The 13,613-nt window shown below is 41.8% G+C and overlaps 2 protein-coding genes across 3 annotated transcripts in view; one reads left to right on the top strand and one right to left on the bottom strand.

Moving 5' to 3' along the window:
* Window positions 1-4,611, bottom strand: part of COMT (catechol-O-methyltransferase) — a 47,588-nt gene extending 42,977 nt beyond the window's left edge. The window contains exons 1-2 of the mRNA XM_075898331.2: window positions 4,476-4,611; window positions 3,326-3,427 (exon numbers count right to left, since the gene is read on the bottom strand). Of these exons, the coding sequence (XP_075754446.2) occupies window positions 3,326-3,328 (3 nt within the window). The 5' untranslated portion in view covers window positions 3,329-3,427; window positions 4,476-4,611. The remainder of the gene's footprint in view (window positions 1-3,325; window positions 3,428-4,475) is intronic.
* TXNRD2 (thioredoxin reductase 2) overlaps window positions 4,602-13,613 on the top strand; it is a 75,838-nt gene continuing 66,826 nt past the window's right edge. Inside the window, exons 1-7 of one of the 2 annotated variants that reach the window (XM_075898330.2) lie at window positions 4,602-4,741; window positions 6,025-6,090; window positions 6,620-6,676; window positions 7,488-7,632; window positions 8,349-8,423; window positions 9,592-9,670; window positions 11,096-11,158. In XM_075898330.2, coding sequence (XP_075754445.2) covers window positions 4,666-4,741; window positions 6,025-6,090; window positions 6,620-6,676; window positions 7,488-7,632; window positions 8,349-8,423; window positions 9,592-9,670; window positions 11,096-11,158 — 561 coding nt within the window. In that variant the 5' untranslated portion in view covers window positions 4,602-4,665. Of the gene's footprint in view, window positions 4,742-4,762; window positions 4,914-6,024; window positions 6,091-6,619; window positions 6,677-7,487; window positions 7,633-8,348; window positions 8,424-9,591; window positions 9,671-11,095; window positions 11,159-13,613 lie in introns of those variants that run through there. The other variant, XM_075898329.2, reaches the window with a different exon arrangement.

Raw genomic sequence — 13,613 nt, 5'->3', positions numbered from 1 at the left:
GTATTCACCTGGACAGTCCAGTATTTTCGGCTCCTGTCTGGTAAAAAAAAAAATCAGAGACTACTGGACACCTAAAATGTCTGGTATTTTCTGAAATTTTCCCCAGACAAGAAGCAAAAGTTCTGGGCACCTGGCAACCCTACAAACACTCAGCATCCGGCCCTCCTTCCTGGCCCCCAAAACCCCGACCCCAGTCCCCATGCTTACCTGGTTCCCCAAGGCTGCCCGCACAAAATGGCTGCAGGCCAAAAGACCTAGGGGAAGCAATGCTTTCCCCTGGGTCTTAGTGCTCAAGTTCTCTGCTGTTCCTATCCCTGCACTCACTCTTAAAGGGGACATGCTATTTTAATGCTGTTTTATTTTAATTTTTGGAGTCTTTTTTTCCCCCCTCAACAACTTTGGTCTCCTCCTCCCTTTTTCCCCCCCCCCTTCAACAGAATTTTTTCCCGTTTGGTTTTTTTTGGGGGAAGGAGGGTGTTCAGTACTTTTATTTCAACCATCTGGTAACCCTAGGGGGGTCCACAACTTTGGTCCATCCCCCCATGTAAAGTCTCCCATGTAACCCATGAAAGTCTCCTTGTCTTACAATTATAGATGTTAAGTTTATGGATTAGTTTCTTGGAGACTATATTTAAAAGCATTTCTGAAACATCATACATTGTCATTCCTTTTTTCCATTTTCATAATACATTGTTTACAAGGCACTGAACAAACATCTCTCCTCAAAATCAACCAAATGCCACTCTAAGTATAAAACTAACTGTAAAACATTCAAACGTCTCACCACAACTGACAAAATTCAGAAACTGAGTCCAATAACATGTATTTTAAGAAATTTGTTTACATCCCAAATTTCCAAGGGAGTGTTCTTTTGTAGCTCTATACCAATGCAGCTTGGGTGTAGAAGATGCATCCATTATCAACACAAAAGACATTTCTGAACATGATTTCAGGTTTGTTTTTCTAATACCTTCTTCAGCAGTCAAAACTATCATACTTGGATCAGTGGGGCAAGTTCTCCACTCTCATCATGACCCACAATTGCAGCTGATAGTGAAAGAAATGCTATTGATAGTCCTAAGAGCACATTTCTCCATCTTCTTTAAAGTCTTTTCCTAATAGTGAAATAATATTATGCTTTAGCAACATTTTCCCATGGAAAACAACCATTAAGATAAATCCACAGCAAGGAAAACTTGCTCCACCTTTTGGACATATTATCTTTAGTTTTGTGCAAATCACCTATCTGGCATACATCAGTATATGAAATATCATGGACTCTTTATCATGATACTAGATAGCTTTTAAATCCTTTTTACAAAATGTTGCAGTTTTCAAACAATTACAATCAACAAAGAAAATTCCTATGTATTGCAGAACATTTCTATTTACCTTAGGTGGCATCTTTAGTCCCTCAAATTTTTCTTTTCACCCTATTTTAATTCCATTCCATCCTACCTCTACCCCCAACCCACAGGGTTGCCAGATGGTTTAACCAAAAATTCTGTTGAGAAAAAAAAAAGGGGGGGAGGAGGGGAGAACAAAGTTGTTGAGCAAAAAAATAAAAATCAAATAAAATAACCAGTGTGGCCAGAAATGATTTTGAGGCTTTTTGGCCCTAACAGGCTGCCAGTGGCTGCCCGCCATCGTGGCTCACTTCACCAGGCCGGACAGCACCCCTGCAGAACCTGGTAAGCATCCAGGATTTTCACCTCCTGCTAGGAAAAAATCAGAAAATACTGGACATTTTAGGTGTCCGGTATTTTCTGAAAATTTTTACTGGACAGGAAGAGAAAATACCGGATGGTCTGGTTCAATACTGGACACCTGGCAACCCTGCCAACCCACTAAGCCCTCAGCCATGCATGGAACTGACCACATTTCAAGCACAAAATGGTTAGATGGAGTTCTCCCATGAGCCAATCAGTGGTGTTGTTGAGCCAACTTAAGGAGGCACTACTAAAGAATGACTAAAGATGGTCCCTTTCTCCGGTTGCTCCTACATAGGGGTAAAGGCTTAAAGTCCCCAGAATAAATCTCTCTACCTTAGTATTTGTAACAAAAAAATCACCAAAGTATCTAGATTCCCCATGTTATAACATGTTTGTCTACAGCAGGCATGTCCAAAGTCCGGCCCGCGGGCCAATTGCGGCCCACGGTCGGATTTAATATGGCCCCCGCTTCTCCCAGCTCCCCGGTGCTCCTTTGAACTGGTGCGCGCAGCGTAGCGCGCCGCTTCGGGCTGCGCTGCCGCCGCGGCCCTATACCCTGCCCTGTAGGGCATGTCTGCAGCCCCGCTCCCCCGCTTCGCTGCGGGTTCGCCCTGCCCCCGGACCGTCGTGAGGCCAGCGTGCCCTGCGCTCTCCGACCCCGCGGGCCCTCCGCTTTGGGGCTGAGAGTGCGGGGACAGCCCCCGCTTCCTCCCCCTCTCCTGGCTCCCTGGTGCTCCTGTGAACTGGCGCGCGCAGCGCGCCGCTTCTGGCCACGCCGCCGCTGTCCATGGCGGCCGCTGCGGTCCTAAAGCCTGCCGTGTAGGGCACATCCGCAGCCCCGCTCCCCCGCTTGGCTGCGGGTTCGCCCTGCCCCCGTGCCGCCGTGAGGCCAGCGTGCCCTGCGCTCTCCTGTGCTGCAGTCCAAATCTCAGTTTCACCCTTCACATTAGTTTAGGCAAGTTTTTTTTTCAATTGAGATGAATACATTGTAAAATCTCAGTTAATGTCAGTTGGTCTATATCAGTTATAAATATATTTGGACACAACATGTATAGTTGGTGTTATGTTCCTGTTCATATTTTTTGAACTTAAAAGTTGATAATATGTAATGTACTTTACAATGTTCCTGACATAAATTTCAGCTTCCTGGATTTTTTTTTTCATCTGGCCTTCAGATATGAAAGGCAGAGTGATTTAACACCTGTTTAGATTTGTCATCCATGTGACAAAATGAAAAGTATGCTGTTTGCAATAAACTTTGCATAAAATAGTTAATTTGCATTTAATTTTAATGGTTTAAAGAATGTCAGGCAAAATGGTCGGTCCTCACGCATGTTCACTTCTTCAAATCTGGCCCTCTTTGAAAAAAGTTTGGACACCCCTGGTCTACAGTTATGCCATAGAGTTGTACAGTAGCCAGAATTTTTTAATGAATAAAACTTCTCTGGTCCTTCTGGCATAATCTTGATTGATGATCAGTTTGTATTTCTATAGCACCTTTTATTGGAGGATTACAAAACACAAACAAAAATTAAGTCACACAATAGAAGTAGGTCAATATCATTATTGTTAATTTACAGATGGGTAAAACAGAAGACACAGAGATAAAGTACCATCCAAGTGAGTGGCAGGATCTGGACTGGATCCTACTCCAACCACTATACTGGTTTCTTGATGGCTCTCCCAACTTCATTTGTGGAGCTGTGGAGGGTCTCCTGGTAACAAAGGTAGAGACAGTGTGCCCATGAGAATGATATGGGAAGAAAGATGGGATGCGTATTGCACAGCTCTTCCTCATCTTTAAGGGATGGAGTGCTCATACTTCAGTTAATATTCCAGTCACTCATTTGCACTAGTGTGGATGGTCTAGTTTTTGCTAAATTCTCAGGGAAGAGGGAGGAATTCTTCACACCTACAGTCACCCCAGAACATCTCCCTACCTTTAATATCAGCAATTCACAGACACTTACCTTCCTTCCCCCCCCCCCCCCCCGCATCCCCCTTCTGTTCTGCAATGTGATTTGTCCTTTTCATATTTGTTCATTTTTTTTAATTGTATCCTTTGGTATATATGGTTGTGACTACTTTCTTCCACTATTTGATCTGAGGAAGTGGGTCTGGCCCACGAAAGCTCATCATCTAATAAACCATCTTGTTAGTCTTTAAAGTGCTACATTGTCCTGCATTTTGTCCCAGAACATCAAATATCAACTGTTGGGGGGAAATGAATTTGGTTCTAAAGAGATTTTCTTTGCTCAAACTATTTGTGATGCTTTTTTTTTTAACATCTCACCCCCTTTTGCAGAATCCTTCCCCCCCAATCTAAGGCTTGCTGAGGCATGTGTCCAATTCCAACAAACCTTGTCAATTGGCAGGGCTGATAAAAAAAACCCACCACCATCCACCAGATGTCTTAAAACTAAGTCGGAATGAGGCATGTGGAAAGATGTGAGCACGACCCTAAGGGGTGGAGGGCAAGAGGATCAGCAACGCAATCTGCTGGTTCACGTTAAAGGCAAGGTAGGCGGAGTTTGAAGGGTGACATTTCATGCAGGCTCTCAGCCTTCCATGCCCCAGAGCGCACAGGGAGGCTAAGTGACTTGACCAAGGGCACAGCGCCTCTGGCAAAGCAGGATCTCGAATCCCAGCCCCAGGCCTTGCTACAGCCACGAAGGGGTCTCCCAAGAACCCTGCACCGGGATGTGCGCCCCCACCACCTAACTCACTGAGCCCCCCCCTCACATTCCCCCCCCCCCCACTAACCTAGTGCAGCCTCACAGAGGAGCTGTTACCGCCTCCCGGAAGGCCCTAGTCGCTTTTCCGCCCCCAGCCATCCCCGAGGCGAGCATGAAAGGGCGGCTTCTCGTGCCTTTCAGTCAGGCGCTGCGAGGACAAGCCGGGGAAATGGGGTCCTGATAGGTGAAGGCCGCCGCGGTACTTTTTGCCGTACAACATGGCAGCGCTGTTGCGGGTGCGGAAGCGCTGTCGATGGGAACCTCTGTTTTGCCGTACGGCTCGGGTTCTGTCAGGTACGGCGGCCCCCCACCCCCGTGCTGGTGACACTCTGCCAGGGTGGCGGCGGCGGCGGGATGGCTTCCCCCTTCCGTCTCCTGGCGAGCTGCTGCGGGGGGGACGCCAGGGGGTCTCCCTGTCGAGGGAGCTGCTGCTGGGAGGAAGGGCAGTCTCCCCAGCCTGCCTCAGGTTGGGGGCCAGCAGCAGTGGCCACTGGGGAGAGTGACTGAGGCATTCTTGGGGCGGGGTGCCGGGTTCTAGGCTTACCTGGGGAACGGCTGGGGTGGGGGAGGGGCAGGTAGGTGGCCATCTTCCCCCCTGCCCTGAAATTGCCTGGGGGCGGGGGGGAGGGGAGGACTCTGACATTCCCCCCACTCCCAGCCCATAGACACCCCAGCTCTTGCATTGCTCGAGGGTAGGGGTGACACCTCCTCCGAAGGCAGTTAACGTGTTTTTAAGCACCACCCTTATATGATATAGGGAGATCACTGGTTCTGTGCTCAACCCCCTTTCTCTCTCTCTCCTGAAATGTGCGTCTCTACCAAGACCACTCTCCCCCGGGCTGAAACGGCTGGGGCAATCTGGGAATATGGTGTGCTCAGAGCCCGCAAGCTGTTGAGTGCTATGGCGTCATATTGATTTGAGTACACATTGGTGGGCTTCAGTAGGCTGAAAAATCAGAAGTTATTTGGTGTTGGTTTTTGTATATTTCTGTAAACTAAAAATGAGTTTGTTAAATTACCCTTCCTTGTTGCAGACCTCTAGTTTGCAAAGTAAATTGCCAATTCTTCTTTCTTGAGAACAAAAATTAAATAGTTTGGTTAGAAAAATGTCAACTCTAACTTAGCAACAACTATTTTTCAACTAAAGTTCCGTAAGATTCTATAATATGTTGCTTTGAAGAGTGTGCACATGGAAACTTAAGCTACAATGTAGGACCTGTTACTTCTTATCAATTAAAATATGCATTAGACTTCTGGTTAGAATCTACTCATTTTATAAGTTGGAGGCATTATGACTTATTGTGTCAACCCACTTTTTGATCAACAGTGTAAATAAAGTATCTATTTTACTTTTCACACTTGTTTTTTGTTTACATTTTGCTTTTCATTTAATTTTTGAAAGTAGACTGGTTAGTCATATCATGAACTAGCACATTGTTATTTTGGAGGGTAGAATGTTTTAGTGGGTCCAGTAGAGTGTTTTGAGAAACTGATAGGACACAATAGTTTAATAAAAATCCTCAGATCCACTTATGCCATCTTTCTTATTTATTTGTTTTAAAATGTTCTTTTCATAGGGAAGAACGAGTATGATCTTCTGGTGATTGGTGGAGGTTCTGGAGGCCTTGCTTGTGCAAAAGAAGGTTTGGAACTGTAAAGAAATAAGAAATTAATAAATTTCACTTTTTTGTTTAAATGATTACAGTACTGGTTATCTCTCTACTGTCTCTGCTAGTCTCTTTAGAGGATTCAGTCCCTACAAAGAAAGTTTTCTTAAAACATTAATTCATATATTTGAGGAGTAATTCAAAGGTAAGAACAGAACTATCTTACATGGTTCTTTTCCCCCTTCTCCCTTATCTTTCTTTAAACTCTAGCTTCATTGTCATCTGGAGTTTTAACACACAAGAGCAATGAAATGTGGGCTTTAGCTAGGCTGACGCTTCAGTAAATGACATCCTTTTTTTCTTTAATCTTTGTTAAACCTTTTCCATCTTTATACAAAAGCCAAACAGCTATTGGAAATGTCAGGGAAATCCTCTGCCAACTAACTATGTTTAATAACTTTTATATCTTTTTCTCCAAAACTGCACTATTATAATGAGGTTATATCCCTCCCCCTTCCCTCCTTCCTTTGCTGATATGTATTTTCTCCCTATTTTTGTTTTGAAGCTGCTCGGTTTGGAAAGAAGGTGGCTGTTATAGATTATGTGGATCCTTCACCTAAAGGTATGAAAGTAAGACACGACCACTTTTTATGTCAAACAAGTTTTTAAATAGGTCAGTTTCTGAGCACATTAGTGCCAGTGTATTGATGGTGGTATTTGGCATTGTAGATGTATACTGCGAGTACCCTTTAACTAGTAGAAGTCTATAGCATAACTCCCTTTGATTTCAGTGGGAGCAGAATTTGCATAAAGTTGAAAATCATCTGAGTAAAACATGATTGTTAGCAAATGTAATTTACAATGTAGCATTGTTCATGATGTATAAATCAAGTAGCTCTTGATTTTTTTTCCCCTACGGCTTACAATGTAAATTAGAAAGTAAGAATACAGACATTTGAATGGGATTGCACATAGCTGGTATTGCTATGCTTTAAATCAGTGGTCCCCAAACTTTTTGGCATCACACCCCCCTTTTTGATTTTTGAAAAACCCTCATGTCCCCCCCTCAAATAGCAGCAAAACTTTTTAAGCAAAGAAAAAAGGAACTGAACAGGGCAGCAAAACTTGATGGGGGGGGGGGGAGGTAAAGGTGCTAGGTCGCCTCATGCCCCCCCTGGAATTTCTTCATGCCTCCCCAGGAAGGCACACACCCCAGTTTGGGAACCCATGTTTTAAATCTTTTGTGCATTGAGCAGTGTAAGACCTAGGGTATTTTCAGTTTTAAACTTTATTTTAAAGGGTTACTTCCATAAATACCACAAGTAGAGTTTGAAATGCATCTGCAGCAGACTGCATAAGTGGCATTTATAATTTTCAAATTCACTGTGTTAGTTTAAAATGATCTGTTTTGGTTTTTTGTATTTTCTTTTTAGGAACCAAATGGGGACTTGGGGGCACTTGTGTGAATGTTGGCTGCATTCCTAAAAAGCTTTTACACCAAGCAGCACTTTTAGGGAGCGCCCTTAAAGATGCCCATTGTTATGGCTGGAATATATCCCATCCTGTTCACCATGACTGGTAAAGAATATTGTTTCTATGCATTTTATGTGATCCTGTACATATTTAATAAAAGTATCAAATTTTTTTCTGTTCCTCTTTACTCTAGGGATGTTAGCGGCTACCTGGCTAACAGTTTAACTGATAAGTGATTGCTTACTGTTTAGCAGTCCCAGTTAAACACAACTCCTCCCCTGCGTGCTCTGTATTTTAAACTCAAACCGGCTGGCTGACTCAGTCCCAGCCTGCTGGTCCGAGTTTTAAATGAAGAGCATGCAGGGGAGCTCCCTGTACTGCTGCCTCTAATATGGGAGCTAGTCTGTGCGGGGAGCCAGTATAGAGCCACCTGTGCAGGGTAGCAAGAGTCTCCTTGGAAATGGGGACAGGAGCAATAAGTGCATTGGATGCTGTCCCTTCCCTCAGAGGGAGCATTTTAATAGCTGTAAAAACTAAAAATTGTTGCAGTTGCGTGATTACTAAAATAAATGATATCTAACATCCCTACTTAGCAAGGGAACTGAATTTCAGTTAGACTGTTCTTTGGTCACTCTTTAAAAATATCAGGCTTGCTAATTTTACAAAGATGATTTTATGTATATGTGTTTTGATTTAGCACTGTATTCTTATGTTATGTTGCAAAATATTCCTAACTTCTATCAATTGTGCATAAGTCTTTGAGTTGCATTTTCAGAATCTGTACAATGATCATTTAACACTTAATATCTTCTTTTTGATAGGTCTACAATGGCAGAAGCTGTTCAAAATTATGTCAAATCCTTGAACTGGGGACACAGGGTGCAGCTACAGGAAAAGTAAATGAAATTCTCAATATCATCTTCCCTCATGTAATCAAGCAGCTTTTCTCAACTTTAGCATTTCTTGCATTTTTGCAAGGATTGAAACTTTCTAGTGAAGACAATTTGTAAACTCCGGTCATCTGAAGAAGTTGGCTGTGCCCACGAAAGCTCATGATACCATCTGCATGTTTTGTTAGTCTATAAAGTGCTACCAGACCATTTGTTGTTTTTTAGTTGAGTGACATTTTTGCCACTTTCCCCTTCATATGTGCAAAGTGATTGGGTGTGTCTGCTAGACAAAGGCTGTCCTGTGAAGTTTTATTATCCCACAAAGTTAGTTTTGGAGTGCCACACAGCTGTAGGATAGATGTGGTTAAAAATCTTTCTGCTACAATAACTCAGGGTAGTATTAATAAGCTTTGGAAGGAACTGTGCCCACCCTCTTCCTGAAAGAGCACTGCAGTAACTTTAAGGGTGAATGTGAGAGAACTGGGATGGTTCTTCAGGAGCAGAAAACCATCTCTCTCATATGCAGGAGGATTTACATTAATATCAAATAGATTAGACCTGAGATTCCTGTGAGAGAAGTTGCACACAACACCAGTGAGGTGGTAAATAAGTTTCCTGAACTAGAAAAAATAAATGCATAGGTAACATTATTTATTCAGCAGGGGAAAAAAACCCATATTGTCCCCAACTTTTAAGCCCTGAGGCCTTTCTCAGGGCTGTCTAGATCATTTGGCAAATTTTCCTTTGTGGTGAAAATGAAATTTATGGCTGATGTAAGATGTGCATAGCTAATTTCAGAGCAAGTCACAGAGCTAATTTTCCAAGTATGTGCTATAGTGAAATAGTAATACTATGCACATATTTGGCACCTGTTCTCAAAGAGGGCAGTGGGAATTTTTAAGCATTAAACCTTGCAACTTCTCTTCCAAAAGACATTATTCCAATTGTATAGATAATTAGGGCACAAACGTTTATTTAAGACACCTGCCTAAGGTCACGTAAGTCTGTGGAGAAGTCACAAATAGATCTATGAAATACTAATGCTCTTCTTTCATTTATTTTTGCTGATATTTACGATCTTTTTCACTTCAAGTATGATCTAAAGAGAGTGGGCTAGCTGATTGTATCACCCTTTGATTTTTGTTCACTAAGTATGTGTAATTTTTTTAAACAGAAAAGTGAAGTATTTCAACCTTAAAGGCAGTTTTGTGGATGCACACACGATCTGTGGTTTGACAAATGCAGGTAAAGAGGTGAGCTAAATGGCTGGTGGTATATCATCATCTGGTTGAACTTCAGAAACTCTAGCCCCGATTCTCTTGTTAGTTTTCAAATATACAAGGATTTAGGTTTTAATTTGCAAATTTAGTTTGCAGTTAACAAACCAGAACCTCCTGCACATGGAAATTAATAGAATTTGGCAACTGAAAAGCGCACTCAATCCTAGGGTTTTGAAGTGCTTAAATAAACATTAATGATAATTGAGCATAAGAAACCCCCGTTCCAATTCTGTGTTAGCTTTTGTTATCAGGAAATGGAAGCACCAGATTGATAATTGTCTTGGCCAAAGTCCTGTAGCATTGGCAGAGCCAAGATCACTGGCAGAGGTTTAAATGAAACCCAGATCTCTTCACTCTGTCATGGTATAACCACTAGACAAAACTGTTTCATCTATATTATCTCCCACATCATCTAAAATGCATTTTAAAACTTTAGGTCATGTTTGTAAGGGTAAGCCACTAGCTGGCTGCAAGGTGCTTTGTTTACCTAAGCATCCGCCGGTGTGGCCACTCACAGTGGCTCTGGTACTCTGTTCTTAGCCAATAAGAGCAATGGGAAGTAGAGCAGGCTGGGCCACCACTTTCTGAAGCTTCCATTGGCCAAGATTGGCGAACCACAGTCCCTAGGACTGGCAAGTGATTTAACCTTACAAGCCATGACCCAAAGTTTGAAAACTCCTTATCTAAGAGCTGCTTTTCTTCCATTTGCAGATTGGAAAAACATTTTTTTTTTTTTTTTTAGTACAAACATATTGCAGTTTAACTTCAAGCACCTAAATGGGAAGTTGTGGTTGGGAGTCACTTCTGCCCCTTTAGTAAAAGATCTGAAAATTTTGGCACTGTTAGATTTTATTCAAGAAGTGACTACTTGAGGTTCTTTAAAGAAACCGAACTTTCAAATAATAGGTGCTCATCAGTTTCTGAAAATCAAACTAATTTTAAAGTGTCTTGATGTTTGGTACTGCAAATCATTTGTCACTTTATATCTTACTTATGGTCACATTCTTATAGCCAGATTAGCAAAGAAAAATAGCAGTTGTTGGTACACAACTACTGCATCAAAAAAGAACCTCTCAGAGTCTTATAAGTATCCTAAGAACAGTTGAAAGCCTTGCCACATTAAAAAGACAAACTGGTGGGAAAAGTATAGGAGAAGCGTTTTTGTGCACATACTTTAGATGAATGCAACCTTTGTTGTTAATTTGCTGATTGGTGCACTAGTTTACACAAATAGCATGTGCCATTGCCAATTTTTCTTCATTCTTATCACCCATATGTGTATAATTAAAAGCTAATGACAGACAATAAGGTTGTTTTAGACTAAAGCTGGCGATTCTTTCAGAGATTGGTAGGACTTTGTTGATCATAATAACACTAACTTTGTGTATTTATTTGCAGACTGTCATTACTGCAGAAAACATCGTCATTGCCACTGGAGGGAGACCAAAATATCCTACAAATGTAAGTCATGTCTGCCATGTGACATCTTCAGTAGCTTTACTTTTTCTGCTGTAGCTCACACTACATGTTTGGAGGACTTAACAAAGGACAGGTGAAATGCACAGGTGAAATTACACATGATTTGCTTCTGTGACTGTGTGAGCTAGAACAGTCTTTAATGTAAGTGAACTTTTCAGAAACAAAGCATAAGATCCCTGAAGTTAAATTGAGATTGTGACATTAACTTAAAGGCATAAATGTTGCTTTTTCTGTAAGGATCTGGTCAGTCTGGCTTTGTGGTATGGGAATACCTCAAGACTGATTTTTTTTTTTATCCCGTTTTAAATCAGACCATCCATAACCTGTTGCCCTGTTTCACTCCTCTGAACATCATTGGCTCCAGTAGCCTCTTGATATGAATTTAGCTTTGCAGACTTAAACCTTTAATCTTCTAAAACATCAGAACAGGTAGAAGTAGGATTTAGCTTGTATAATAGCTTCCAAGGTGCTGCACAAGGGATTCCATGTCACATAATCCAGTTTCATGGGATGTCTCAGGGCCATACATCTGAAGTTGCGGAGCAATAGGCAGTTCTACTTTCTTTTAAAAAAGTGGATTTTTGTGCTGGTGAAAGGTACCAGAATAACAGCTCTTAAAACTGGAGTCCTCTTGTACAACTGACAGTTAAATATAGACACTCACCATGCAAGCTTTCCCACGCTATCTTGACAATGTGTTTTTACCTTAATTGAGAGGGGCCACCTCTGGGAATCAGTGTGATTTTACTTGTTTGGACCTCACCTGAAAATGCCAATTTTAATTGTGATGATGTCTTTGAGAGGTAAATACCTGGAAACTGAACTGAGATATCTGAAGTCATTTCATATAGGCCACTGGTCTGTTCTCAAATTAAGTTGCTATCAATCAGGGATGGTTTCTAACCAATAACCTTGTGGTAAAGGGTCCATAGCATGTTAGTTATCTTAAGCCCCTCTGTGGTATTTACTGAACCTTAAGCCTCTCAGAACTAGCTGAGTTCACATTTGATATAGCTATATCACATTTGATATAAATTCCTTTGACACAGTGTAAAAACCAAAGTTGGACTTTCTGCATGTGTTTTCTGCAGATATAATTCCCTCAATCCTTATCTTTTGTGAAAGAAAGAGAAAGCATAACCTAGTCAAGTCTAAAAATGGTTATAGTCTTTGCAAGGAGAAATGAGTTTCACCATAAGATTTGTGGAGATGGTATTGAACATATTTTTGTGTAAACATTGCTGTTCTTATGATCTATGTTTGTTCAGTAAGCCATGTCAGCTGTCTGTCCATTTCCTTCAATTGTCAGAGAGAGGTACTGGATCTTTGGTGCTCTGATATTATGAACATCATTGGCAAAGCTTTAGTGGCAGCTGCTTCAGTGGCACTAATGAATGATAACCTGTCAATGAATAGAAAAGAGCCATCCTTTTTCATCCTGGTAGATGTCTCTGCTGTATTTAACATTGTTGACCTTGAGAATCTGTCTTGTGTGAGAGGTGGCCAGCTTCTGAGATAACACATGCAAAAATAGTTAGATCTCTTTCTGAAAGGATGATCACAATGAGTACTAATGGGAAACTGCACCTCTACCACTAGAATCAATTCTCCATTCCTTTTCTATATCTAAATATAACCTCTAAGGCTGTGTCCAGACTCAGGGGTTTTTTCGAAAAAAGTAGCCTTTTTTCGAAAAAACTTCACCTGCGTCTAGACTGCAGCCGAGTTCTTTCAAAATTAAATCGAAAGAATGCGGCTTTTCTTTCGACAGTGGTAAACCTAATTCCACGAGGAAGAACGCCTTCTTTCAAAAGTGCTCTTTCGAAAGAAGGCGAACAGGCTTTTTAGAAAGAGAGCATCCAGACTCACTGGGTGCTTTCTTTCGAAAAAGCGGCTTGCTTTTTCGAAATTCCGCGTGCAGTCTAGACGCTCTCTTTCGAAAGAGGCTTGCAGTCTAGACATAGCCTAAGAGAAACATTCAGATGACATGAACTCAAGTCCCAGCAATATGCAGATGATACTCAGATCTACTTGTGCTTGTAGAATATCACAAGACGGTCCAGTACTTGAATGAGATCAGCTCTTGGATGAAGCAAGACAGAGGTGATGCTTTTGGGCAGAGGAAAGTATTCTGAAGGTCTTGCAGATGAGGTACAGTCTCTGTAGATTGATGTCACTCACGCCTTACTGGGCAATTTAGTCCGTAGTCTAGGAATAACTCTTGGATTCCTTGCTTATGTTGAGCTATCACATAGAAGCATCTATAAGCAATGCTTTCTACCATCTCCACTTGGCTAGGAAGTTCAGTCACATTCTGGCCTCAGTTATTCATGCCTTCTGCATCTCTTGTCTGGATAACTTCAAGGTAAGAATACAGGAATATGCAGTCCTTCAGCATTTTGGAAACTCCAACTAGTACAGAACACTCAAGTATGTT

This window comes from Pelodiscus sinensis, chromosome Z, assembly GCF_052426305.1.
Source record: "Pelodiscus sinensis isolate ZL-2025 chromosome Z, ASM5242630v1, whole genome shotgun sequence".
Taxonomy (NCBI): Eukaryota; Metazoa; Chordata; order Testudines; family Trionychidae; genus Pelodiscus; species Pelodiscus sinensis.
The sequence above is the reverse complement of the archived record's forward strand: the minus strand, read 5'-3'. Positions and strand labels throughout refer to the sequence as shown.